The 26,160-nt window shown below is 37.8% G+C and overlaps 1 protein-coding gene across 3 annotated transcripts in view; it reads left to right on the forward strand.

Annotated features, from left to right (window-relative positions):
• Positions 1-26,160, forward strand: part of LOC119690311 (ankyrin repeat and sterile alpha motif domain-containing protein 1B) — an 88,608-nt gene that overhangs the window by 22,290 nt on the left and 40,158 nt on the right. For all 3 annotated transcript variants that reach the window (XM_048625430.1, XM_048625429.1, XM_048625431.1), the window contains 3 exons: positions 9,944-10,075; positions 10,352-10,846; positions 15,810-15,969. In XM_048625430.1, coding sequence (XP_048481387.1) covers positions 9,944-10,075; positions 10,352-10,846; positions 15,810-15,969 — 787 coding nt within the window. The remainder of the gene's footprint in view (positions 1-9,943; positions 10,076-10,351; positions 10,847-15,809; positions 15,970-26,160) is intronic.

Genomic DNA, 26,160 nt, shown 5'->3' on the forward strand with positions numbered 1-26,160 from the left:
TGAATTGGTCCGGCTCAAGTATTATGCTTCATTAGACTTCTTCTGTACCTAGGCAAGTTTTTTCGACGATTGCGTATGATTAGCCTTACATTGTTAATGAATAAAGCAGTCTTTGTGTCGGCATTTCGTCATAGCTTGATTTATTTTGATTTGTTGTGCGTTTCTCATCGTATTTCTACAGCAAAACCACGTGTAAGTATATTGAAATTTAGTTCACAAGGTGCCCTAAATTTTTGTCCTAGTCTAGGCAAGTAAGATACAGATTAGCATTTTGATGAATCAACACTATTAAAAGTCTCAAACCAATTAACTAATAATCAGTTACTTGATAGAGTACTCTCTCACACCCATATGTGATCTTGCGTTGCGTCACAGCCCTAGCCATCTGGCATCAAAACAATTATAATGATAAATAGTTCTTTATCAAGGCGTCTTAACAATTTTAATCATTCTTAACAGCCTATTCACTCTGGCAGATGACAGCACTAATCCGTTAGGAGTCGCTATCATTCAGTAGTGAGGACGCGGTGGCGCGGCGCACGCGTCGATTTAGTTTTTCGATCGATCCGGCGATCGATCTGACGCGAATTAGGGTTGTGAAAAAGGGGAGGATTTTTGTGTGTGTGTGTAAGTGTTGTGTAGATTTGTTTGTGTCAAGTGTTGTGTTGTGTGTGGAGATTTTAGTGATAGTTTGTATTTGTAAGTATTTTTCAGTTATCGAAATGTGAGCAGTTGTGAAAGAATGATCCTATAAAAAATCATACAGTTAGCCACATACATATATAGGTAAGGTAGGTACATTCACTACAAGAAAACGCGTCTCTCAATCAAAGGAATTCTTTATAAATACTCGTAGTACCTACGAGGGTTTAATTCGGGCTGAAATTCCTGAAAATTTCTCTTTCCTAACTTTTAACCTTGAACTATGCATGAATGTGGTACAGATTATATTATTACGCATTTGTACGAAAAGATAAAGGCAACCTATAAATATAGGAAGCCCTTACATTATCCTTCAGTAAATAGATACCCTGAGTAAGAGTTTGATGTTTGTTTATGAACAAAAGTTTATAATCATTTCATTCAATACATTGCGACTTACTATTGTAGAAGTAACAATCAGACGTAGAATATTAAATGGGTCTGTTGTGCAGTTGAGAGATGAAAACGGAAAGTTATTCGATTCGCTTGCACTCAACACACAGAAGAAAGCTTGCTACCTGTGATATTAAATTACTTAAGTAGGTATGTTTTAGATGTTAAAAAAACACATTAATAAACTCACCAAAAACAACTATGCTCCACGGGAGACGTTACTGCATACATATTTGGTTTTAAATACGAATATTTTTTTTAATGCTAGAAATACATAGTTAACGTTACCTATATTTCTTGAGCAGTACTATATAGACATGGACAGGAAACCATTGTTTCCTGCAGCGAGTAGGTATGCTATGTATGTGTGAATGACTCTACTATTTCGGAATCTCTGCATAATAAACCAATAAATACATCAACGATGACTTATAAGACTTATAAGTTATAACATCATAACTGTTAAATAAAAATATTCACACACATGTTGTGACTGTATAGTTATAAGTACAGTATGAATATTCTTAAATGCATTATAGCATTCCACATGCAAGTTATGGTGTTAGAATAACAGGTAGGTATGTCAAGGGCCCCATAACCCAATTTTCTGGTTTCGTAATACAAACATAATGGACGAGAGAATGAACTTTTGACAAAGATTAGTTTGGAGAGAAATAGACAGTACATTCCCTTAAAAGTGATGAAGATAGTTTAAAATTTATCTTATGTAGATGTCATTTTATTAAGATGCAGTACGTGCAGTATGTTGTACATAAATATTGCAAAAAAGTTATTGTAAAGAATTTTTATCTTTTTTATCTTATCAAAAATTGCCATGCATTTTAAATGATCGTAATGATTTGATATAACCTATATAATACTTAAGTACTTTTACCAATGACAATTAATCGAATTACCTACATACCTAACTTCATAATTATTCTTATTGATACATAATTACACTTAAAATCCTTCGTAACTAAGCGAAAAACGTAGCTATATTAAAAACGTCGTATGAAAATGAAAATGAAAAATGAAAAAATCTTTATTAAAATTTAAAAGTTTAACTTAAATCACAACACACTGTGATCCTCACACTAGGTAACACCTGTATCGTGAGAGATCAGGTTCGAACTTACACAAAAACAAGCCGTAAAACACAGTTTGTCACGCAGGACAAACTACACGTATATCTACGAGTAATCCCAGGACCTGATGATGATGATGATATCTACGAGTAGCTATTCACAGCTCATAGTGCTTCTGCTTCGTTAACATATTTTACTGGAAAAACAGAATAAGAATGCATTGGTTTCTGAGATGGCATAACTATAAAAATAATTACAATGGTTTTTTTAAAATTAAATTTACGAATAATCTTATGAATGAAGTTTCACTTCTGTGTGAACAGTAGCTCGTCTACTCTATGATGACGTGGCGGGAAAATGCCATGTCTACGGAAATAGCTCTCACAGAGTCGATGGCTGGCTCTCCGCCAATCATATTATGGTTTTGAATTATTAGACCGTATAATTCGATTATAGAAATTTGAGATTTTCATATTACTATGTGAAAAAGGCCACTTCATAAAAAAAGACTCGAAGTTTCTAAATTGTGGTTAAGACATGAGAGACTGGACTAAGCTTCTGATTCCCATTTTTTAAATATCCTTGCAGTGATAGTCATGTAATACAGTACAGGCAGGCCTGCAATTTTGGTACTTAGCTCAAGATCTCTCAGACCGTGGTGGTCATCCGTCCCCCTTTAATTAAGGTGATGGAACAGAGAGTTCTCTTGTGTACTTACTTATTTGGGGACAACTAAAGTATGACTCTCTATGCTCCTGCGCAGTTCTACATAACAACTGCCGCAGCTGAGTTCGACATTCACATGGAAGACCACTGTTATTTTTATTCCAGTGGTAGCGACAGTACAATGCGATCTGATTTCATGAAAGTTACCCCCTGGCCACAGCCAGTATTGCGGCGCGGCGAGCGGCGCGGCTAGCGGTGAGCGCCGAAAACAAACGCTAGACAACGTACGAAGTATGCCACAGCTAGCCGCGGCGCGAAATGCGGCGCGGCTAGCGGCGCGGGTTGACTGGCGCGGTGCGCGGCGGCGGCGGGCGGCGCGGTGTGCGAGCGAAACAAATGTACTAGAGAGTATCGAGGCGGCCACAGCGCAAAGCGGCGCGCGCGGCGGCATCAAGTGGACGGACTAGCCAACGCGCGACCAAAACAAATAATTTTGTTTTTAACGCGCGTTGACCGCCGGTCGCAACTGGTCGAGCTGTGGCATACCACCGCAATCCGCACCGCCCGCCGCCCCTCACGCCCCTCACCGCGGCGGAGCGTTTTGGTCGCGCGTTGGCTAGTCCGTCCACTTGATGCCGCCGCGCGCGCCGCTTTGAGCTGTGGCCGCCTCGATTCTCTCTAGTACATTTGTTTCGCTTGCACACCGCGCCGCTCGCCGCCGCCGCGCACCGCGCCAGTCAACCCGCGCCGCTAGCCGCGCCGCATTTCGCGCCGCGGCTAGCTGTGGCATACTTCGTACGTTGTCTAGCGTTGGTTTTCGGCGCTCACCGCTAGCCGCGCCGCTCGCCGCGCCGCAATACTGGCTGTGGCATGGGGGTTACAGCACCAACCTCTCAAATCTAATAGGTAGTAACAAAATCATTTTATTTATTGACCTGAATAACATTAATAATAATAATAATATGTGGGGACATCTCACACACGGCCAGCCGACCCCAAGCTAGGCAGAGCCTGTGTTATGGGTATCGGACAGCTGATATATCTACACAAATAAATAGATATAGATACATATTAAATATAAATATCAACACCCAAGACCAGAGTACAAATATCTGTCTTTAAACAAATATCTGCCCTAGCTGGGAATCGAACCCGGCACCTTCAACTTAGCAGTCAGGGTCACTAACCACTACACCAGTCGGCCGTCATTGTTGATAATACCTACCTTCCAAATAAATATTTATGCTGCACATTTCAATGGCTCTTTCATAAGCAATTTTCCGGCTCCGAATTGGAAGGCTGGCGTTCTGTTTCATTTGGTTTCGTAATGCCGACTATACAAACATTGTACCAGCTAATTAGATTGCAACATAGTAAGAATATGAATTATGTATGTATACTCAGCTGTTTTTATTCATCTTACTACATACAAATGGGTCCATTCATAAGCCAGGTGGCTTCCGCGCCATAGTACTTTTGGTAGTTGTGTGTGTGTGTGTGTGTGTGTGTGTGTGTGATTAAAGGAATTATTTTTTATAGATAGAAATTAACAATAATTATGTCCAGTTGTTCACAATGAAAATGTCTACTCACTAAATCCCGTATGAAATTCAATTACATTCAATAAAATCTCTTCTGAACATAATAACCGGATCAAACCGCTCAATCACGGGAGACAACGTGCATCTTTACGCGTTCCTTTATTATAGCTTGTCCTTCTTGAACGGTTGCATCATTGTAATATTTGTAATCGTATTTATGTATAGGTACCACTTTCCTTAGCTTGGACCATTTCCCACCATGCTGGTCCACCGGGTTCGCGGGTTCACATACCTAAACGCGCTAAATCTAGATTTTCCGGTTTCCTCACAATATTTTTCTTCACGATATTTTCCTTCACCGTAAGAGCGATGGTGTACATTGCACAATGGTACCTACCTCTACATTGCTTACCAGACTGAGCTACCACCGCTCTGCATGGTTGTATCGTAGTACTCGTATGTATGGATAGGTACCACCTCAATAGTCACCTTTTTTCGACTTACTATATATTTTTTGTAGCGCCATGTATACCAACGAGCATTTACAAACGAGTGGATAAAGCATTGAAATCATTAGAGGGACAAGTTAAATTTAACAGATAAACCATCCTTCATTCACCGCATTGGTTCCGGTTATTTTAAACGCGACCAATAGATTCGTGTGTTGATTCGATTCATTGACTTTTATTTATCTGTAGTTTAAGTTAGAAGCGACTTGGACTTTTCTTGTAGTCTGATACTGATCTGATAAATAATCTTTTTACCGAATGCACAGCACTGTGATTGGGTGAACGGGGCATATATTTACAGGGCATTATCATGCTATTACCAATATAACCATGCTACCTACGGACTTCTAGTATAATTAAGGGCCTGTTTCACAATGTCTGGATAATGGCTACCTGAAGGCCTAGCACGGGGTGCAAGACGCGTAAATCAAGATGTGAGAAAAGTTATTCATAGCTCGCTCGAAGCCCGGCGATATGAGTGAGGGCGACGCAAAACTTTTGTCATGACTTGGCGTGCGCGTCCTTCACCCCGTGCTAGGTCTTCTGTGGGACAATCTCTGTAATCTGTCTTTTATGCCACAGCGCACAGGTAGCCACTATCTAGACATTGTAAAAAAAAAAGATCCCGACGAATTGAGAACCTCCTCCTTTTTTTGAAGTCGGTTAAAAATAGGTTCTTAGTCTACTTACTTATTCCTGTCTCTCTCTCTTGGCCCAAACCCGATGGCGTCAACATACCTCGGCGCCGTATTAAACTGTCTCCCGAGAACCATGACGACTCGTCTGCTAACTGATTTATAGAGCGGCCCTTTCATGTGGCCCTTTGTACAAAACGAGCATAAAAACGTTTGTTGAAATTATCGAGAAAACACAGAGAAAGTGTTTCTTATTGCCCAGCGGCTAATGAATTGGCCATGCTAACTTTTTCTTATTTACCATCGAAATCGTAAATATTGTGTTCAAATTTTAATCAGCTTTCAGTTATAGTGTGGCAGGAGTAATTCACACTGCACCGGTCTACAATCTTCAAGAATTGCGCTTAAATACATCAATAGGAGTTAATTATAGCTCCCTTTTAATCTATCCACGGTAAACCAATTCAATTGGCCATGCTACCAATTTATGATATGTATTTTTTATAATTTATTTTGAAAAAAAATAACGAAATTAGTTTCTTAAAATGGTCTATATTTTAAGAAACTAATTTCGTTATTTTTGATTTTTATTCATTACAACTATTTTTAATATAATTTTAAAATTTGGTCGGCTGAATGGATGTATGACGTCACAGAACGTACTAAAATATTGGTGCCTTTGCCTGCGCCACAAAAAAAGCAAGTGTCACTTAACGTCAGTGAGGTAGAATGTCATTGCCATCTGTCATCTAACTCTTAACCTACAAATAATACTCTATGAAGCAATAATACTCACTGAAGAAATACTATCTCTGTTCTTGTTGTCATCGTAGTATCCACTGGTTATTATTTATTCGTAGTAGAGATTCAAAACAAGGTAGAAAATAAATAAACTAAATCAATAAAGAGAAATAAACACACGGGCACCTACTCTGTGCACATGGGTGACACGGGCTGTGAGGTTCACAGAGTACATGAGGTTTGCGTTTATTGACGTTTGACGTTTACTTGCAAATGCATTCTGTGCATATATCCTAATCAGTATGTATACTATACTCTATGATCCTAATGTGACGTCATAGAAAGGACAAATGAAGGTTATTAGTTTTTATTGAATAATTAAAAAAATAGAGAACTAATTTAAAATCTGATGACCAGAAATTGTACTGGAAGCATATTCCTCGAAACGGTTTTAAGCATTTCATTCTTGTTCAAAAAGTTAGCATGGCCAATTCATTAGCCGCTGGGCAATAAGAAACACTTTCTCTGTGTTTTCTCGATAATTTCAGGAACAAACGTTTTTATGCTCGTTTTGTACAAAGGGCCACATGAAAGGGCCGCTCTATAAATCAGTTAGCAGACGAGTCGTCATGGTTCTCGGGAGACAGTTTAATACGGCGCCGAGGTATGTTGACGCCATCGGGTTTGGGCCAAGAAGAGAGAGACAGGAATAAGTAAGTAGACTAAGAACCTATTTTTAACCGACTTCAAAAAAAGGAGGAGGTCCTTTTTTTGAAGTCGGTTAAAAATAGGTTCTTCCTGAAAAAACGTTTGTTCCTGAAATTATCGAGAAAACACAGAGAAAGTGTTTATTATAGCCCAGCGGCTAATGAATTGAATTGGTTTACCGTGGATAGATTAAAAGGCAGCTATAATTAACTCCTAGTGATGTATTTAAGCGCAATTCTTGAAGATTGTAGACCGGTGCAGTGTGAATTACTCCTGCCACACGATAACTGAAAGCTGATTTAAATTTGAACACAATATTTACGATTTCGATGGTAAAATTCTGATGCGCTGTTAAATGTACTTCAATATTGCAGACCGCGTCATTAAGCTAGCCTTTTCAGTTTAGGAGTAATTTGAGTTATGTTTTAAATAAACCTACCTTATAAAAAATCCCATAACTATAACTTAATGTTGTTTGTGCAGAAACCGTTTCGCATAGTTTAAGACTTTAAGTTACTAAAGAAGATAGAGTTCCCCCGATTGCTGCGTTTCAGATGCGAGTCAGAAATACACCATTTGTTGTAATGAGAACGGAAGAACAGTTTTAACCCGCTGGCACTGATGGGCTCATAGTGCTGCCGAGTTCGAGTAAATTAAACAGATTATTATCGATTGATATCAGTCAAAAATATCTTTGACTGTGTACCGAGGTTTAGCTAATAATAGTATATAACATAAATTAAGTATATGTAAGTGTAAGTAACATTTAAAACAATTGAAAAATTTGGTGTAAGTTTATAAAATCTTTATTACTATAGGATTCATATTACTTAAACAGCTTTGAGACCATATTGACCATGACTTATATTTATGAAATAAAATATCTTATTACATTTAAATTAAAATCGATCCAATATTCATGAATAGGGGATAAACTGATGTGCTGGCAACACCAGTGCTGTGTAGTAAATAAAATAAGACCGTTTTGTTTACATCTACACGTCTGTTCAGCAGTTTCAAATGACCTAGTTTAAAAAAACACTTTGCACAACACGGGTAAACAAATAATGGATATTAGGAAATGCTGATGAAAATAAAAATGTGTTTTCAGTTTTTATATAGGTAGGTACATAAACCTACCTACATAGTTCATTACAATTACAACCCATGAGTTGTAATTTTTAAGAACATAATTATACGATACATTGTAAAATACATTATGAAGTCAGTGCTTACTTAAAAAATTGAGCTTAAAAGTTCAAAAATGATTACCTATCTCGAATACCTATCTTGAAAACTACTGAAAATTGGTTTATTTGTCCGGCGTCAGGTCTAAAAATACGTTGAGCTCAGTGCTCTCATAATCGGATGGATCTAGATTTTCTCTTAAACCGTTTAGTGGGCGGCTGCTGGCAATTTACGCCTTATCCGCGCGACCATATTCGATCACGTGGTCCACTTATTGTCGCGGGATGGCGTTGTGGTCTAAGGATTGAGGGTGAGCGGCGGAAATGACAAGAGGTGGAAATATTTTGATTTTTCAAACCCGTGTATTCGCAGGGTTAATGGAGTTTTAAACGGATAAGAATTTCCATCATTAATTGTATTATTATAGTAGGTATTTGGTTTACTATGATCGTTTGGATGCTCAGAAGGTATGACTGCTGTGAAGTGTGTGTGCTGTGTGACTATAATATATGTGTCAGTCGCTTATTTGGCAGCACCTATCGGACACCATCCGTTCATAAATGCATAGAAAGTGCGATGTACTCTTTTGTTTTAACTTTTGGACGTTTTAATTAACTCCGGGTAACTTGCGCTATATAGATCTCGTTGCGTGCCTGCATACATAGTAGGTAATGTTAGTACATGCAAATCGTGCGGATTATGAAAATTATAATGAGTTGTGGAATGCAAGTCTTCGCAAAACGAGCAGGAGCTCTGGCACGCGAGTTTAAATTTCTCCCAAAAATCTACAAAACATAAATAATGCCACTCCTTCTAATAAGAATGTATGTAATAAAATTCCATAACTTAGACCAAATATTCTAGTCTAGAATAAATGTAGTGTTTTAATAAAAACTGAAATATCTGGTTCCCTATCATCGTCACCGCTTGTCTCTCACGCCACATTCTCAATCCCTGTGTCATCTTCGTCACTATTGAAATTCCCATTACTCAATTGCGTCTCGTTGGCAACGTCGGTCGGTGGATAAGAATAGGCCAATTTGTTGATAGCTTTCCGCCAGATGGCATTGTGTACGCATCCGTTTCTAGATTGTCCGTATTTACATGTCCAAGAAGCATTAAATATTGGACGTATCTGGGATGTTAGTCGCTTAGGAATGGAATTCCATTACTAGTATTTTGTTGTATTACGAGTGTAATTGCATCAGGCTTTTGTTATTCTGTTCAAGAATTCGTAGGATGATTGTTATTGTTGTTGGGAATTTGATATTTATGTATGTACTTAGTACGTGTTATGTTACTGTACTGGACCTATGATGCTCTGAGTTGTCATAACCTTGCAGTAAGCCATAGATCATGCTCCTTAATTCTTGATGAACACTGTCAAATCCCATGTCTTCATTAATAATTAACCAGCTACCTTTATTCCTTATTCTTAAAGATAGTCATGGAACCCAAGCACTTTTTAGTGCACTAAAGACCATTGAATCCGTCAGTTTATTCTTGTTTGACTACCTTTTGCTTTCAAATCTGACACCCTTAGGCCTACGTTCACCATAGTCTGTTAGTTCATTAACACCCCTGTTTCATTGTAAGTGGCATCTAGAATAAAATTTCCATATTGAATTCTTGACCGATGTGTCAAAAGTCAACAACTAATGCTTTGTTATAATGTAACAGGATGTTAATGATCTAACAGAGTAATGTGAAACTAGGCTTAGGGCTTTACCGTATCACCAGCCCATAATCTAACCAGCTCCCTTCCTCCTCAGCCGACGCCTCCGAAGAAGCCTCCGCGGCGGAACCTGTCCGTGTCGCCCACTCACGCCAACTCGCCCTCGTCCGGGTACAGCTACGAGATCCGGCCTCACGCCAGGAGTCAGGACGACCTGGATGATATACAGGTAAGGATGATATGCTCTAGGGAGTCTAGGGTTTACAGCGTAAGGTGGATGGTGAGGTTTTAAGTATGAAAGTGACTGGTTGTGATTGTTATTTAGTCTACTGTTGAAGAGATATTTGTAGGACGGATGATTGATGGGTATAGCAATATGTGGAGGAGATATAGGAGTAGTAAGGTTCAATGAAGAAAGGTAGCAGTCATCCTAGGGAAAGTTCTTCAAAACAGGAAAGAGTGCATTATAAATATCAGACTCTATAGCTTTTCTCCGTTGTTGCAGGGTGCTAAACACTACCTCAAACACGGCCGCTCGGTGGACCAATACGTTGATGGAAAACTCTCATACTCAGAGTACGAGGAAAACCACAACTCTCCCAGAGTGGCCCCCATCCCCAACCCTCGGCCTAGCCTGAAGAACAGGCCGCAACCAGTTGCCATCACGGCTATGTACGAAAACGTCGTTATAAAAGAGCAGAACCCCAGAAGAAAGCTCAGAAGAAACAACGTACCGCAGTATGATAACTTCGAGCCGAGAATGACAGACAATAGAGTGAGAAAGTATTCTGCGCAAGAGAAGTCTTCATTAGAGAGTCTGCTAGACGATTCTCAGTCGATGAATAGTCCGAGTGACTGTGAGCGGTACTACGAGGGGCCACGGGTGGAGATCCCCCTGTCTCCGTCGCACTACGACCAGCCGCCCACGCCCGACCACCCGCCGCCGTCGGCACGCCAGGCCGAGAACAGCATCCATGAGAGAATCCGCCCGCTCAGCCAGGTTAGTGCGCCGAAGTCAGTAGCACGGTAGATCGATGCACGTTGCGGTCGCTAGATGGCGTTGTAGTATTGATTTTTGTTTAGCTGTTTGCCTCGTGTAACACATCATATAGTACTGCGTTTGTTTAGCAGATATATTATTTATTACTATTTCGTTTATTTCCACATGTCTATTCTGACCGTTTTTTGACTGAATCAAAAAGTGGTTGTTACTAATTAATGTTCGTACTAGACCTCTTCAAACATAAAAAATAACTTCATAGCTCATCGTTTAAACACAAATACTTTCCTATCAATGTAATTAACTTTCTAAACTATCAGTAACACTGGCATTACTAAAAATGTGCATGCGCATCCATTTTGCCTCATGAAAAGTTTGCATGGTTTGGATGTGCTCTTTTGATTTAAAATTTAAACCTATTTTCGACTATTTCAGCGTATAATGGAAGTTATTGAAGAAATAAGAATAAGGAAAAAAACTGAAGCAGGTTTTTCAGAAAATAGTCGAAGTTAGTCTTCTCACAAAAAAATAAGTTAGAATTAAAATCTGACGGTATTTTTGGCCTAGTCCTAGACTACGGTGCTTTCTTTAATTTCAATTAGGTACTTTAACCCCTTTGAAAGTATATTTTAGATTTTAGTGTTTCCTGTAAATAAAATTATTAAATAAGGTTAGATGTTTATGAATTAGGTATTTTTAGGTGCTATTTACATACAGTATAGGTGCTATAAATCTGGGATTTTGATTGAATGGATCGGTTAAACAGGATTGAATTTTGTTGTGTCCATAATGAAATTCAACCGTGTAGTAAGTATTGGTAATGTGTAGGTACTTGAGTGTTATCGTTATTATTGGGTGTTAAAAAAGGGTAAATATTAGTTTTAAAAAAGTCGTTGTTCAGAATAACCCCCAGAGTTACTTACCCTTTTTTAGCATACTATACCACATTTCCAACACCCTGTAGATAGTGTTATCACATTAATTACAACATATTTTCGTTATGCCTATTCGTGCTTTTTTACTTAGGAGACTGCAAATTTTGTTTAAAGGTCACAATTACATTGTTTTGTATTAAGTAACTATATTTTTTGCGATGGTTGCTATTTTTTTATCTTGGTTATAAGTATTGCTATATCTACTTAATGCATTTGTTAGAAGTGATGATGAAATTTACACTGTCCAATAATTTCAGGTTAAGTTATGTCTATGGTTTTAAGTTTTACATAAGTATTTTGTTTTGTAATAAGATTTTTTTAAGTTGTTTTATTTCATTGTATTTTTGTATTATTATAAAATATATTCAAAAAGCTTTTATTCAGACTGAATTACGAAAATAAATGTGTTTGAAACGTAGATACTAACAAAATTCCTATGTAGATTTAGAAAGAAACGTACCAGGTACGTATATACCTAAAAAGTATATTAGTTATGTTATAGGTTTGTATCAATACAAAATATATTTCTTAGGGTTAACTAACATGAAAATACGTTATGTTTATTATGAAAAAGAGCTTGATCCTGTATTACTTTAGTATATATTTCATTAAGTTATAGCTTATTATTTTGGTAATAAATTGTTTTAATGACCAATTTTTATTCTCGTTTCATTTTATTTTAATCTGCTATATTTTGTGATATTTTGCTGAGCGATTCTTTCAGTTTACAATTTAACACCTACTATGTGAGTACTTTCACAACAAAAACCTTTTCGTAGGAACGTAATGTTTTATTTTCTTTACCGTAATACCCCCTAAGTTACTTGAAGAGTCACCCTTTAAATCGACGAATCGGCACGCTTAATACAACGAGATAAAGCAGTGTTTCGCGCAGCGCTCCGAAGTTTAGACAAAACAAAACTGCATCGCTAACCACGTCTCTATCTCGTTGTATTAACCTTGCGGTTCCCTTTTTTGTTCATATATTTTTTTTGGCAGAACCCTAGGTTAGGGATTTGACCTGTATTACCATACAACTACGCTACAAGAAGTGGTTGATTTTAGCATTTTTGAATTTTCGCGGAACCCTTGCGAGCCTCTTACGGAACCCTTGTAACAAATACCTAACCAAAAAACCGTGGATCATGGAATCAAAAATTAATACGTTATTTCTGTTGCGAAGTTATTTAACCTGACCATCCAGCCACATTACTACGTTTTTGAATCTGGCGCCTATAGTTACTATCATAGCAATGTTTCAGTATGTAAAGTATATTCTACGACGTAAGAATCCGCAAAACATATTTTACATCATTCTTTATACAATATCCAAACTCACACAATAGGGGACTTTAACCAAACGCCAAATGTATCAAAAAATTGTATTTAAATCAAACTGACATACGTTTGACAGACGACTAAATACGTTTAACATTTGGTGAAAGTCCACCTAAATGTACTCGTTTTTCTACGCTACGGGACGGTGGAAGCTACGTGACACCTGTGTATATTACACAACACTGTCGATGTCGGTAAGTGGAAAGCCGAAATAGGGTGAATCACGGGCTCGTTCTAAACAACTTTTGTTTTTAGTTTTTGGAAAATTCGCTTTTATTGTGCTTGTTTTGAGAACTTATTGATTTAACTACTTATTCTCACTTCAAAAGTCGAAAGACAATAAAAGTTGTTTCGGATGACCTCCTCAGTCATCCCTTTTGGCGTACTATGCTACTTTTGCAACACTTTTATACATAGATGTGGGGTTTGGAACGCAAGAGGAAGGAGGTGTCTATGGTGAGGAATGACAGAGAGTGGAAAAAAGGAAGAAGATTGAAAGACGATGAAAGACGTGTACTTACAGTGCGACAAACTTATCTGTTCCGGTGAGAGCGAACTAAATTGATCCATATCTCATTATTTACTAATGAATTATATATTTATATAGATTAGATGGGTTTATTGAGACCACAAGAGCGAATTACCACTACTGGCAAACTTAACATCTTATAGAACAGGGATGCACAGACTTATTAAGACTAGGGGCCACACGGACAAATTATTAACTGATGGCGGGCCGCCAGAAATATAGGCAATTAAAGACAACAAATAATTGATAATAAAGCTAAAATTCAAAAATAACTTATTAATTTGAAGCATGGCACTGCATATTGCTTAGAATCTTTTTTTTTATATTTGGCTAAAATTTACTCGTGTTACTCGTAAAACTGCTTCAAAACTTTCGTTTGCAATGCAGTTTCGATTTCTTGTAAAAAAATAATAATAGCCTAATTTATGTCTTTCCATTATTAAGTATTGAAAAGGTTTGTTCAAATATATGTCTAAAACCAAACTTAATAACCTGGCACATCTTGGTGCGTATTTTTATCAAAGCAGCGGTAAAAGTTCAGCAAGTCTCCTTCGTTGATTTTGTTGCGTTAATCATGGTCGTTTTGAATGTCGATAATTTCTAACTAAGGTACAATGACTCTGGCGCATTTTCATCTGAAATTGTGAAAGGATTGCTGAATACGTCCAACAGAGGTTTCATGTTTTTGAATTCCGAAAATCTGTCTTGAAAATATTGAAATATTTTGATTAGGCTTAGGAATGGTTCGAATTGCCTGTGATTGAGTACTTTGCGAACATATATATTTTAATTGGTTTTATTCTGGAATATTATTCGAATGTACGAGAGTACAATTTTTCTGTCGGCGGGCCACCAATATTCGACTGGCGGGCCGCATGCGGCCCGCGGGCCGCGGTCTGTGCATCCCTGTTATAGAATGAAGAAATATAACACATTTATGTGAGCTGTCACCGTAACAGATAAGTTTGTGGCACTGTATTTGGATTTATTTTATTAAAAACTAAATAAAAGCCAATAAAATCTTAAAGCCAGTCTTTCTAATACCACATAGACAATAGGTATCTGTGGCGTGAATGACTGCATTTTAGGTGCCCACAAACACATATTTAGGGTACCTAGGGGATACCTAAAATGGAAAGACTACTCTTTTCACGCATTTCACTTACACATATATGTTAGAGAAACCTGCACATCTAGATTCTAGATATGAACCTACCCTAAGTGCATTGTACTCATTCAAACGGCGATACGGCTCGCGACCTATCACGTGAGTACAAATGAGCAGCAGAACACCGCTTCGGGGATTACAGTCGTGGGCATAATTATGTATTACATAATAATATGTATGTAGGTAGTTAATGTATGTGAAATGCTCGTGAGTAGATAAGTCTGTAGCAAAAAGTGTTAGCTGTCGAGAACCAATATGCATCAACCTGAAGCATCGCCGAATCTTATTTACAGTGATAGATATGACTTTTTAAGGTAAGCGTCCTCTCAGCAATACTCAGCATCATACGCAACGGGCGCATCGCATTCAGTATTCTTTGTATAGAATTTCACACAAGTGCGTCCACTTCATCGGCATTGCCGACGCCGTTTCTCCATACATTTATGACAATCTGTTTGGTCCAATACGTACGATACCGGTAGGTGGACGTGGACGCTTCAACCAGTAGCAGATCACATAAAGTTTCAGCAGACAACTTGAACGCAACGACAATGCTGGTTTCAATGTATTTCTATGTACGTGTCGGCGAACAACATCCAAATGCCAAATAAATACCAATCAAAGGAACCAGGAGGGTCACTCTCTAAATCGGAGAACGAATAGTTGTCCCACACTGTCTTTCATCATCAAGTCCTGTCATCAAGTCACCCACCTACCAGCCTTCAAGTCCTCTTTATACCCTCGCACCTACCTCGACGATAACAACGAAATAACGATTAAATATAACGAAAATATAGGATAAATGACGATAATAACGAAAAATTAGGTTTCGGAGCGCTAAGCCAAGACTCTGTCTCGTTGTATTAAACGTGCCGATTGCACTATAGCTCTTGTTCTTTCTTTTTCGACAGTATAGAGTAACCCTCCAGGAGCTTCACCCCGCTCAGAATAGAATAAGTAGAGAATAGAACCTGACCCGTCGCTCCTCCCCAGGAATACAAGCGTCGCTCAGCCCTGCGCGACAGCTACACGGAAACGGAAGTGAATCTGTTGCGCGCCGCGTCCGCCGCTTCCGTCGCCAGTGGCGCCACCGACCGTAGCGGCAAGTCCGACAACTGCGTGGAGGAGTATGTTTGCGATGTGCCGTTTGCTGGTAAGTACCTCTTCTATCACCATCACGACCCAGTGCCCACTGCTGGGGCACGGGTGGATTTCTAATGAAGGAAGGGTTTTAGGCTTTAGGCCTAGTCTATCACGCTCTGGCCTAGTGCGGGCTGGTGGACAATCCTCAGAAAGGAATGTACCACTATCTACAGTTTTGCTATTTTTAACCGACTTCAAAAAAAGGAGGAGGTTCTCAATTCGTCGGGATATTTTTTTTTTTATGTATGTTCACCGATTACTCCGCCGTTTATGAACCGATTTTGAAAATACTTTTTTTGTTGTATTGGGTTGAGCTCCCAGGTGGTCCCATTTTTTTTCAGAATTTTTCTCACCCCTAAGGTAAAGGGGTAAAAACAGGGTATGAATTTCCATTTTAGACACATATTAACCGATTCTAATGAAATTAAGAACGTAAATATAGTTCTTATAACAAAAAATATGATAGTGACCTTGAGCTGATCTGATGATGGAAACGGAAGGCAGTCAAGGGAACTCCTCAACGGTATAATATAGCAACTACCTCGTGTTTAGGCTTGAATGATTCGTATTGATTAGTAGGACTTTTTGGTATCATTTGCATCTTACTTTAGATTAAAAATTATTGCAAATAAACTAAAAACTATAAAATAATAATTAAAAAAAATAAAAAACCGACTTCAAAAAACCACTAAAATGTAAGAAATAATTTAAGGTTTACACAAATAATATGTGACATTTCAAATATACCTAAGCAGGAACTGTTCTTTTTTTGAAGTTAGTGCAATATTTCTTCAGATTACTTTGCACCGCACCAACATCAAAAAAGAACAGTTCCTGCTTAGGTATATTTGTACTCTCACATATAATTTGTGTAAACCTTAAATTATTTCTTACATTTGAGTGGTTTTTTTAAGTCGGTTTTTTTATCTCTTGACATGTCCATGGATACCTAGCAAGTGGGTGGAAATGCTTTGTAATGGATTGAATAAATATTTTTTCTATGTAGCTTAGTAATACCATTTTTGCAACCCTGTATATATACCTACCTTCCTTCCCCAATAAAATATTGGTAGCGTATGGTTGGGGCTAGTGCTGAGTTGCTGACCTAGAAAACTACTAAGTAACTAACTTACGTCAGACTCACCTGCGAGTCAAAACGAAGGGTAATAAGTATAAAAAATGAAATACACAATTCCACTCTGTCGAGCTCGCCAAATATTGACACAGCATTTTGGTGCGGGATTTTTGGTCGAACGGCTATGTATTTTTTTATTTGTATTCTGGCAACCCTAGCGAGCTGTGTTACCAGTGTTTACATGGCAAATACAGAAAAATAGAGAAAAACTACGAATTCGCGAGAAGCTTCCTCGTAAATGAAAAATGGTAAAATACTTATTGAATTGAATTTTTTGATAGATCAGTTTTAAATGGAGTTTTGAGCCGTAATAAATTATATTATGGAGAACCACTGGTGCTTAGAACCATTTTAGAACGGTATAAAGTGACGGTTCGACTAAACACAATTATAGGTACTTACTAGGAATACTATAAATTATTAAGTACGTAAAATTCGCTTTTTGCTATTGCATTATTTGCATCCCTATCAATAATAACAATCTTCATATCTATATGTACCGTAGTCATTACATGCAGTTGGGCAGTCATTTGTTCTGGGTACTTACATGTCTGTGTAATTGCTGATGATTATCACTAGATTGACCTACAAAAGACACAGACATCTACACACTACAATAATTATAAGAGCACGGTGCCTACTCTATTAATTGTGTCTGTTTGTAATGTTTGCATTTATTCACAAGGTTGTTTTTTTGCCTCTTAAGATTGGCGGTTATTTGGTACTCAAAAAACCAAAGTTTGGTACGAAAACATTACCACTGCGTGACCAAAACAAGCTCTCTATTATATATCAAACCAGTTACATAGAACAAATGAAGAGGTAAGTACTCACGTACGGTGGCCTGCGCCTAAAAGTATACAGGCGGAGTTTTTAAAACAGCGATCTCAAGCTCACGTGCTGCTCAAGCACATCCACATAAACACCACTGCTACACACATCACACACAACACGTCCCCGGATTTATAACAGATGTAGCTGGTCCCTTCATCATCAGGGATCGCTATTTTAAAAACTCCGCCTGTATACTTTTAGGCGCAGGCCACCGTACGTCTAAAAGCAAGATTAATCACGTGATCGAATCACTGCGAGACATGCAATAATGGTGCTTGACCTTACCTCGCCTTTCCCTCCGTGTCTAGTGTGAATATGTGAAGGGCTAACACATGCTTACCTAACACCATGTAGAAAGGTATCTATTAGATATACCTACATGTGAGTGTATTTACGTTTTCAGTAGGTAATATTCTGATGCGCGGTTAAATGTACTTCAATATTGCTGAAGGCGTCATTTAGCTAGTCTTTTCCGGAACTTGTTCATTGCTCGTGTATTTTAACTTTACTTTGTTTGGTATGGAGTCATTGATTGCGATAGTGCGTCTGCTTGGTAGGCCCAGTGAAACGATATAAGTAAGTATATAGTTGTTTACATTCGGAGCAATGTTCAGTTGAGTTTTATTGTTTTTCGGGCATTGCTCATTTTATGTACCCACCCCATTTTGAAGATTGTCGACATTTGAATATGTACGGTGGCCTGCGCCTAAAGGTATACAGGCGGAGTTTTTAAAATAGCGATCTCAAGCTCACATGCTGCTCAAGCATATCCACATAAATACCACTGCTACATACATCACACACAACACGTCCCCGGATTTATAACAGATGTAGCTGGTCCCTTTATCATCAGGGATCGCTATTTTAAAAACTCCGCCTGTATACTTTTAGGCGCAGGCCACCGTACTAAGAAAGAAAATATGCAGTAAGTATACGTGGAAGAAAGACTTCGTATTTTCCACCTTACTGTAATCCTGCCAATCTAATAATCATCATCAACAAGAAATATTACTTACTTGCTGGGTTTGCCATACAGGCTGTTGCAAAAAGGGTAAGTATACTATTACTAAGACGAAACTACCTAGCATGTGCAGCATGTTATATCTAAGCCTGAAACTGAAATCAGAATTCGCGAAAAAAAAACTTTTTCCATAGAAACTTTGAAATTTGAAATTCTGATTTCGGATTCGGGCTTAGATATAACATGCTGCACATGCTGGTTTCGGCTTAGTATAAGTACCCTTTTTGCAAAACCCTGTATAGGTAATTACCTACGATTTTCATTACAAATAATGACGGACGTATCGTACATTAACTATAATATGTATTTAGGTACCTAGCAGCACAAATAAAACCATTTCTTTCATTTATTTTTATACAGCGGCATCAAGAGTATCAAGACTCATCTCTACGGTATCTTAATCTTAATTTTCTGTTCGCGTGACTCTGTCCATAATAAATCTCAGGAATACTCGTTTTAAAGCTGCTTTTGATTCTAGTAATAATCTTATAATGCTCTTTGGTTAGACCATAATGTGGCCGTGTAACGTATACTTTACTACCTCTATTTTAATGAAAAGATTATTTTAACACATCTTATTATTAAGTACAATGCTACTTTTAAATATCATACTGTAAATTTTTAGTCTTATATTAAGGTTATTTTATGTATTCTACTTTAATTCTACTTTTGTAATTGTATTGTTATTGTTACTTGCTAAAGTACTTTAATTAAATATAACTAATAGATGTTGAAAACCTAAACTTCGTCAAGTAAAAGCGCTCTGGATCTAAACTTTGTGTTCCACAGTCATACTTTGAGTTTATATATGATATATTATATACTTAGAGTGTATATAATATATGATATATTATATACTTAGGGTGATTGGATATTAATATCTCAATTAGCTTACAAGCTTCTCTTGAAGCTGATTATTACTAATTTAATGCAACTCTGTCCATAAAGAGCGGTTATCATTTAATTTCAAAGTCAAGGTGCATGCGGCAATAATCAAAAATAAATGGTCATTTTAACCCAAAAATTTAAATCTGTTACAAAAGTTCAATTTAATTCAATAAGTTTTGAAAAACATGGCAACTGACGTCCCCAGACGATATTACTCAAGCGATAAATAATCTGTCCTTTAAACGAATATTAAATGGTTTGAGAGGCTATCAGAGCGAATTTATAACTTACATTTTATAAATAATGTATTTTTTACTGAGTTAGTTGCTGATTGTAAAATATATTTTTTGTTGATGTTGTAATGATTTGTTTCTTTCGTTTCATTACTATCCCCGGGGAAGTGATGGTACAGTAAGGGGCAGAGAAACCTGACCCCCCTCAGAAGCATTGTTACTATGAGAGGGGGGTCAGGTTCCTCTGCACCTGACCGTATCTGTGGCATATCACATAAATTATAGTTTAATTTTAAATTATAAGTAACTAGATATTGAAAAAAGCCTGAAAGAGTATGAAAATAAAATAAGTCAAGAGCAAGATAAACGACAAGTCGTGGTTTCGAATAAACTTAAGCGTGAATAAAAGAACGAGAAATGTAAAAGAAAAAAAACAACAATAAAAGAAAGATGGCGTCCGGCGCCGGCGCAGTCGTGATGCTCTTATTGTGTCATTCATTAAAAACGATACGAGCTAGTTTCGCTTTTACTTCGCGAATACGAAAGTGTGCGAATAACGAATATTGTCAACTTTAGTCGATATGTAATTTGATAGCAATTTGTATGACATCTTGATGAGCGCCCCTATCGGTATCCTTAGAAACTAAAAAAAAGCATACACACTCCAGTGAACCGCCTATCGAATTACTATCGTCTAGAGTCGACAATATTCTTGATTCGCACAAAGTTCTTTATAAAATCTAAGGAGCATAAATATTAGGTCGTACTCGTATTTTTTTTAACTTGTGAATTGTGATACCTTGCCGAGAAAAGCCAATTCTTCCAGGCAACCTTTGTGGTTCTTTTGATGGAAAATTTTATAATCGTAGAAATATTTATTATTTATGTGTAGCTAACTACATACTTTTAAATAAGAAGGTACTTATCATATTCTGGTAGCCATTTAGATATGTGACCACACCTATGATTTTATCTTGAGACTATCTTGTTAGTATAAAGTTTCATAGCCTATTAACTATCGTAAATTTACGACTAGTTATTAAAGTTTTACGGTTAAAATAATCAAGAGAGACAGTAGTATACACAGTGAAAGTTTTTTCGCGTTCATAAGCTCAAAAGCTTAAAAGCTCGTTAACCCCCTAGTAAGATTCTTATTGAACGGTGATAAGGGTAATAATCGTTCGCCTTAGGAGACTTTTTAAATTTTTCAGTTCTGTTCAGTTTCAGTTTAAAACTATATATATGGTTTCTTAACCTCAATAATAAGTATCTAACATGGAAAACTCTATTAAGTACCTACCTACTTAGTATAATCAAAGACTTAATAAAGTAAGGCTAGCTCAAAATCCCAAGTACCTAAGTGTTACAACATTACTGATGCCAACAATTACTTATGCATCTACACTACACACAGGATATTATTTACTACTTTCAATAATTCTTTCTAAATAGGTACTTATATATTATTATATGCACGGTGAATTCGGTTCGATAAAGTATGGAATTCTAATGAAGACATTAGAATGTCTCCTCACCGAATTATTGCACCAGAGCAATGGCACCTGGGGGGTCAGTCTCTAACGCACGTTACGCACAGCGCTTCGAAGCTTCGGATGAACAAAACTGCAGCGCTAAAATTGACTCTATCTCGTTGCACGACGATCGCGTTTGTTAGTTTTTCGTCAGTATAGACTAACCCTCCTGTTCATAGAGAACAAGTTTAGAGCTTCTCCACCTTTGACCCGTGCCGTGCGCAGGCGCAGCACGCATGCTCCTCGCTACAGTCGCTCTATGTTCGCGGAGGCTACTCTTGCTTGACGAAATACGAAGTTTCAGAGATCTGCCTTGCAATTGGTATACTTACGTATGTTGGTGTTCTTCTGTCTGTTGTCCGTGAACTATAACACTTCACCTTAAAAAGTTTTCACGCGAACTGATTGCCGTTCAGTAGATTTATAGTTGTGAAAAAGTACCAAAGATACAAATTAGAAAGATTGATAGACCCCGCCAAGACTTGAAGTGAGTGTGTGGTTCACACCAGTAGCTTTACAAAACGCAAACAGTTTTATGAAAGTAGGAAAGTTAAGAACTGACGGACGCAAGCAAAATAAAACAACAATCACACTGAACGGTTCAGTAGTAGTTAAAGCAATTAAAATTGAACCAGCCATAACCAATTCTGAAGCCACAACCAAATCAAAATGGCTAATTCACAAATATCTCTCTCCGCATCAGAACTAGCAACATGGCATGAGGATAGTCACGATTCCCAGGTAAAGGTCGTGTATACAAACAGGCACAACCACAGGGGAGTTACTCTCTACATTGACGAACCAACGAAGAGAATTGTCACGCAATCGCCACGACTTACAATACAATCCTCTTTATTTGCACCAAAAAAACAGAAACAATCCTAACTAATCCTAATCCTAACTAATATTATAAATGCGAAAGTAACTGTGTCTGTCTGTCTGTCTGTCTGTCTGTCTGTCTGTTACTCTTTCACGCCAAAACTACTGAACGAATTTGAATGAAATTTGGTATACATACGGTCTAGACCCTGGGAAAGAACATAGGCTACTTTTTATCCCAGAAATCTCACGGGAAAACTTTTTAAGGCGAAGCGAAGCGCGCGGAAACAGCTAGTACAAAATAAAACTTAAAAATAAAAACAGTCCAAAAAGGCGGCCTTATTGCTTACAGCAATCTCTACCAGACAACCTTTGGATGGAAGAGAGTTATATACTTAAATATAAAGAATAGAAGTAGTTGTGGTGCAAGAGTATAATATACTACTTAAACACTACCTATCCTAACTAATATTATAAATGCGAAAGTCACTGTCTGACTCTCCTACTATAGAATTGATTTATCATATTAGGTTTTGTATTTATTTCAGACAGCTGAAAAACTTCAATACCGCGATGTAGGATTTCATATTAATTGGCCTCGGTTCCATACAAGCTCTCTGTATTGCGCTTGTACTAAATAAACAAATAAACCAACACGATGTACGACACTTACAACGAGGTAGAGTCGTGGTTAGAGCTACAATTTTGTTTTTCCCAAGCTTCAAAGCGCTACGCTATATAGGGGTGGATTTCAACAAGTCCTAAAAAATCTTCATTTCCGTGGACTTTTTTATCTTAAGGTTTTTTATATTAGAAAAACGCTTTTATTAAAGTTTTTGTTAATGTTAGTGTTCTTACTAAATGGGTAGCAGATAAGTTAAAAACTTAACGAGATACGGATGATTAAAAATTTCGTGCCACGGCGATGAAACATGCGTTCACGGCAATGAAACAAGCGTCCACGGCAATGAAACAAAGGCCCACGGCAATGAAACTAACTTCCACGGCAATGAAAGAACTGTATACAATGGAAATGAAAGAATCAATCCACTGCAATTTTTAAAAAAGACTGTGAGGGAAACGCAAACTTAGACAGGCATGTATGGCAGACATATTTCGATAGATATTGGAACGAAAGAAAGAACGACAGTATGTATAAAAAAATAAGAATCTAGTATGGAATTCTCTAGGTAGCACTGTGGGGTCCGTATTGCGACGTATAAAACAAAATGTTTCATTTCACACTAATAACGTTCACAACATATAATAAACCTTACCTATAACATCTATATTTTATAAGGTATAATACCCAATATGTATACTGTTCATTTTATGTAAAATTCATAAAATATACTATAATATGACATATATTCTCTGTGCTGAATTACACAACACCGGCAAAATACCTAGCACCAAAATATAAACATAGGTGCGGTTAGGTGCACATGTTAGTCAGCTAAGCTTCTCCCTACATAGCGCCAATAATAATAACGCAGTCAAAACTCCTTGCACCAAAACCTAAACATAGAGCGTCTCCCCATGTAGCCCCGCTTCGCTTTTGCTGAACATGTGCACTTAACCGCTCCTTCTCGCTTTTCTCGTCATCGCACCTATCTTTAGGTTGTGGTGCTAGAGGTTTTGATGGTGTTGTGTAATTTAACACACATTATGTGATATGATAGAATATTTAATGAACTTTGCTAAATCATAGTATATTTTAATTAGTATAATAATATGAAATGTACATGTTGTAATTATCAGCCTATAATCATCCAATGCTGGACATAGGCCTCTCCCAAGGAGCGCCACAACACTCGGTCCTCGGTCTTCCGAATCCAGCCACTACCGGCTACCTGCCTATACTTGCGTATTTTGACAGCTATGTTGGTAACCTTAGTCCTCTGACGTATAACTTCTTTTCTGATACCATCCATTAGAGAAACCCCAAGCATAGCTCTCTTCATAGCACGCTGAGTGACTTTAAATCGGTGGACCAGTCCCACCATCAGTGTCCAGGTCTCTGCACCGGGTTCCCCTCATCTCGCCTAATCTTTATTATCCTAAACTCATTTCGCATAACTCGTAAGGTCTAAACTTTTTTGGTAGAATCATCACTTTGCCAAGACTTATGTGGCATAAGACTCGTTTCGTCTAAAACTCTTTTGGCACAAACTTGAAACATCTAAGTCTCGTTTGCTCAAATTGTTCGTATTGGTATAATCTTGTTTCTCCTAATATTATCTTAATAAAATTGTGGTATTTTTCTCCTACATCCAGAAAATCACGATATTGAATGATCAAAATATCGAAAGTGAATGACCATTATAATTATTACAATCGCCGTAGGTGCGACGACGAGCAAAGCGAGGAGGAGCATGTTAAAATAAATAAATAAATATGTGGGGACATCTCACACACGGCCATCCGACCCCAAGCTAGGCAGAACCTGTGTTATGGGTGTCGGACAGCTGATATATCTACACAAATACATAGATAGATAGATACTAAATATAAATATCAACACCCAAGACCCGAGTACAAATATCTGTCTTTAAACAAATATCTGCCCCAGCCGGGAATCGAACCCGGGACCATCGGCTCAGTAGTCAGGTCACTAACCACTACGCCATTCGGTCGTTAGGTGCACATGTTCGTCGAAAGCAAAGCGGAGCGCAGCGGAGCGGAGCGGAGCGTTACACACATAGCGGAAAATTAAATACCTAATTCAAGGCACCAGTTTGCGCTATATAGGGAGACGCTTCGTCAAAGTTAAAGCCAAATGAATATTAGTAGTTTTTATAAGCTATGCCATAGTATTGTTAGGCTATTTGAGATTTGACCATACCGTTATTAGGCTAAATAAGATTATGCGAAATAACTTTTTACTAAACGAGATTTATGCCATACAATTTTCGGCGAAACGAGACTTTGACCAAACATTACTATGCAATACGAGATTAGGCAAATAAATCTTAGGCCAAAAAAGGTAGAACCCTCTGCACCATATGTCATAACTGGCAGGGCGCAATGGTTGAAGACTGTTGGATGCACCTTTCAGGACCCTCCTTGTCGAAGTTGCTTCTGCCTAGCCGAATAGTCTGCCTCAGGTAGTCATATTATTGCACAACTTCGATAGTTGTCTCACGAACGATCACCGGCTCCGGTTTTATGTGAACATTCTACATGACTTTTGTCTTGCCCAAGTGGTTCTACCTTTTTTGGCATAAGATTTATTTGCCTAATCTCGTATTGCATAGTAACGTTTGGTCAAAGTCTCGTTACGCCGAAAATCGTATGGCATAAATCTCGTTTAGTAAAAAGTTATTTCGCATAACATTGTTTAGCCTAATAATGGTATGGCCAAATCTAGAATAGCCTAATAATGCTATGGCATAGGTTTATACAAAGTAATAATATTCGTTTGGCTTTAACTTTGACGGAGCGTCTCCCTACATAGCGCAAACTGGTGCCATGTATTGTTTCCGCTGTTTGGAAAACGCTCCGCTCCGCTTCGCTGCGCTCCGCTTTGGTTTTGATGAACATGTGCACCTAACACGCTCCTCCTCGCTTTGCTCGTCGTCGCACCTATTTTTAGGTTTCAATCTCATGGGGTTTGTAATAATTATATTGGTCGTTAACTTTCGATTTTTTATCATACCCTCCTGACACCTGGCGTGCTATGAGTAGGACAGTAAAAATACCTACATTAAAAGTTTTATGGAGTATCCCTGTTATTTCT

The sequence above is a fragment of the Plutella xylostella genome, chromosome 14 (genome assembly GCF_932276165.1).
Source record: "Plutella xylostella chromosome 14, ilPluXylo3.1, whole genome shotgun sequence".
Lineage (NCBI taxonomy): Eukaryota > Metazoa > Arthropoda > Insecta > Lepidoptera > Plutellidae > Plutella > Plutella xylostella.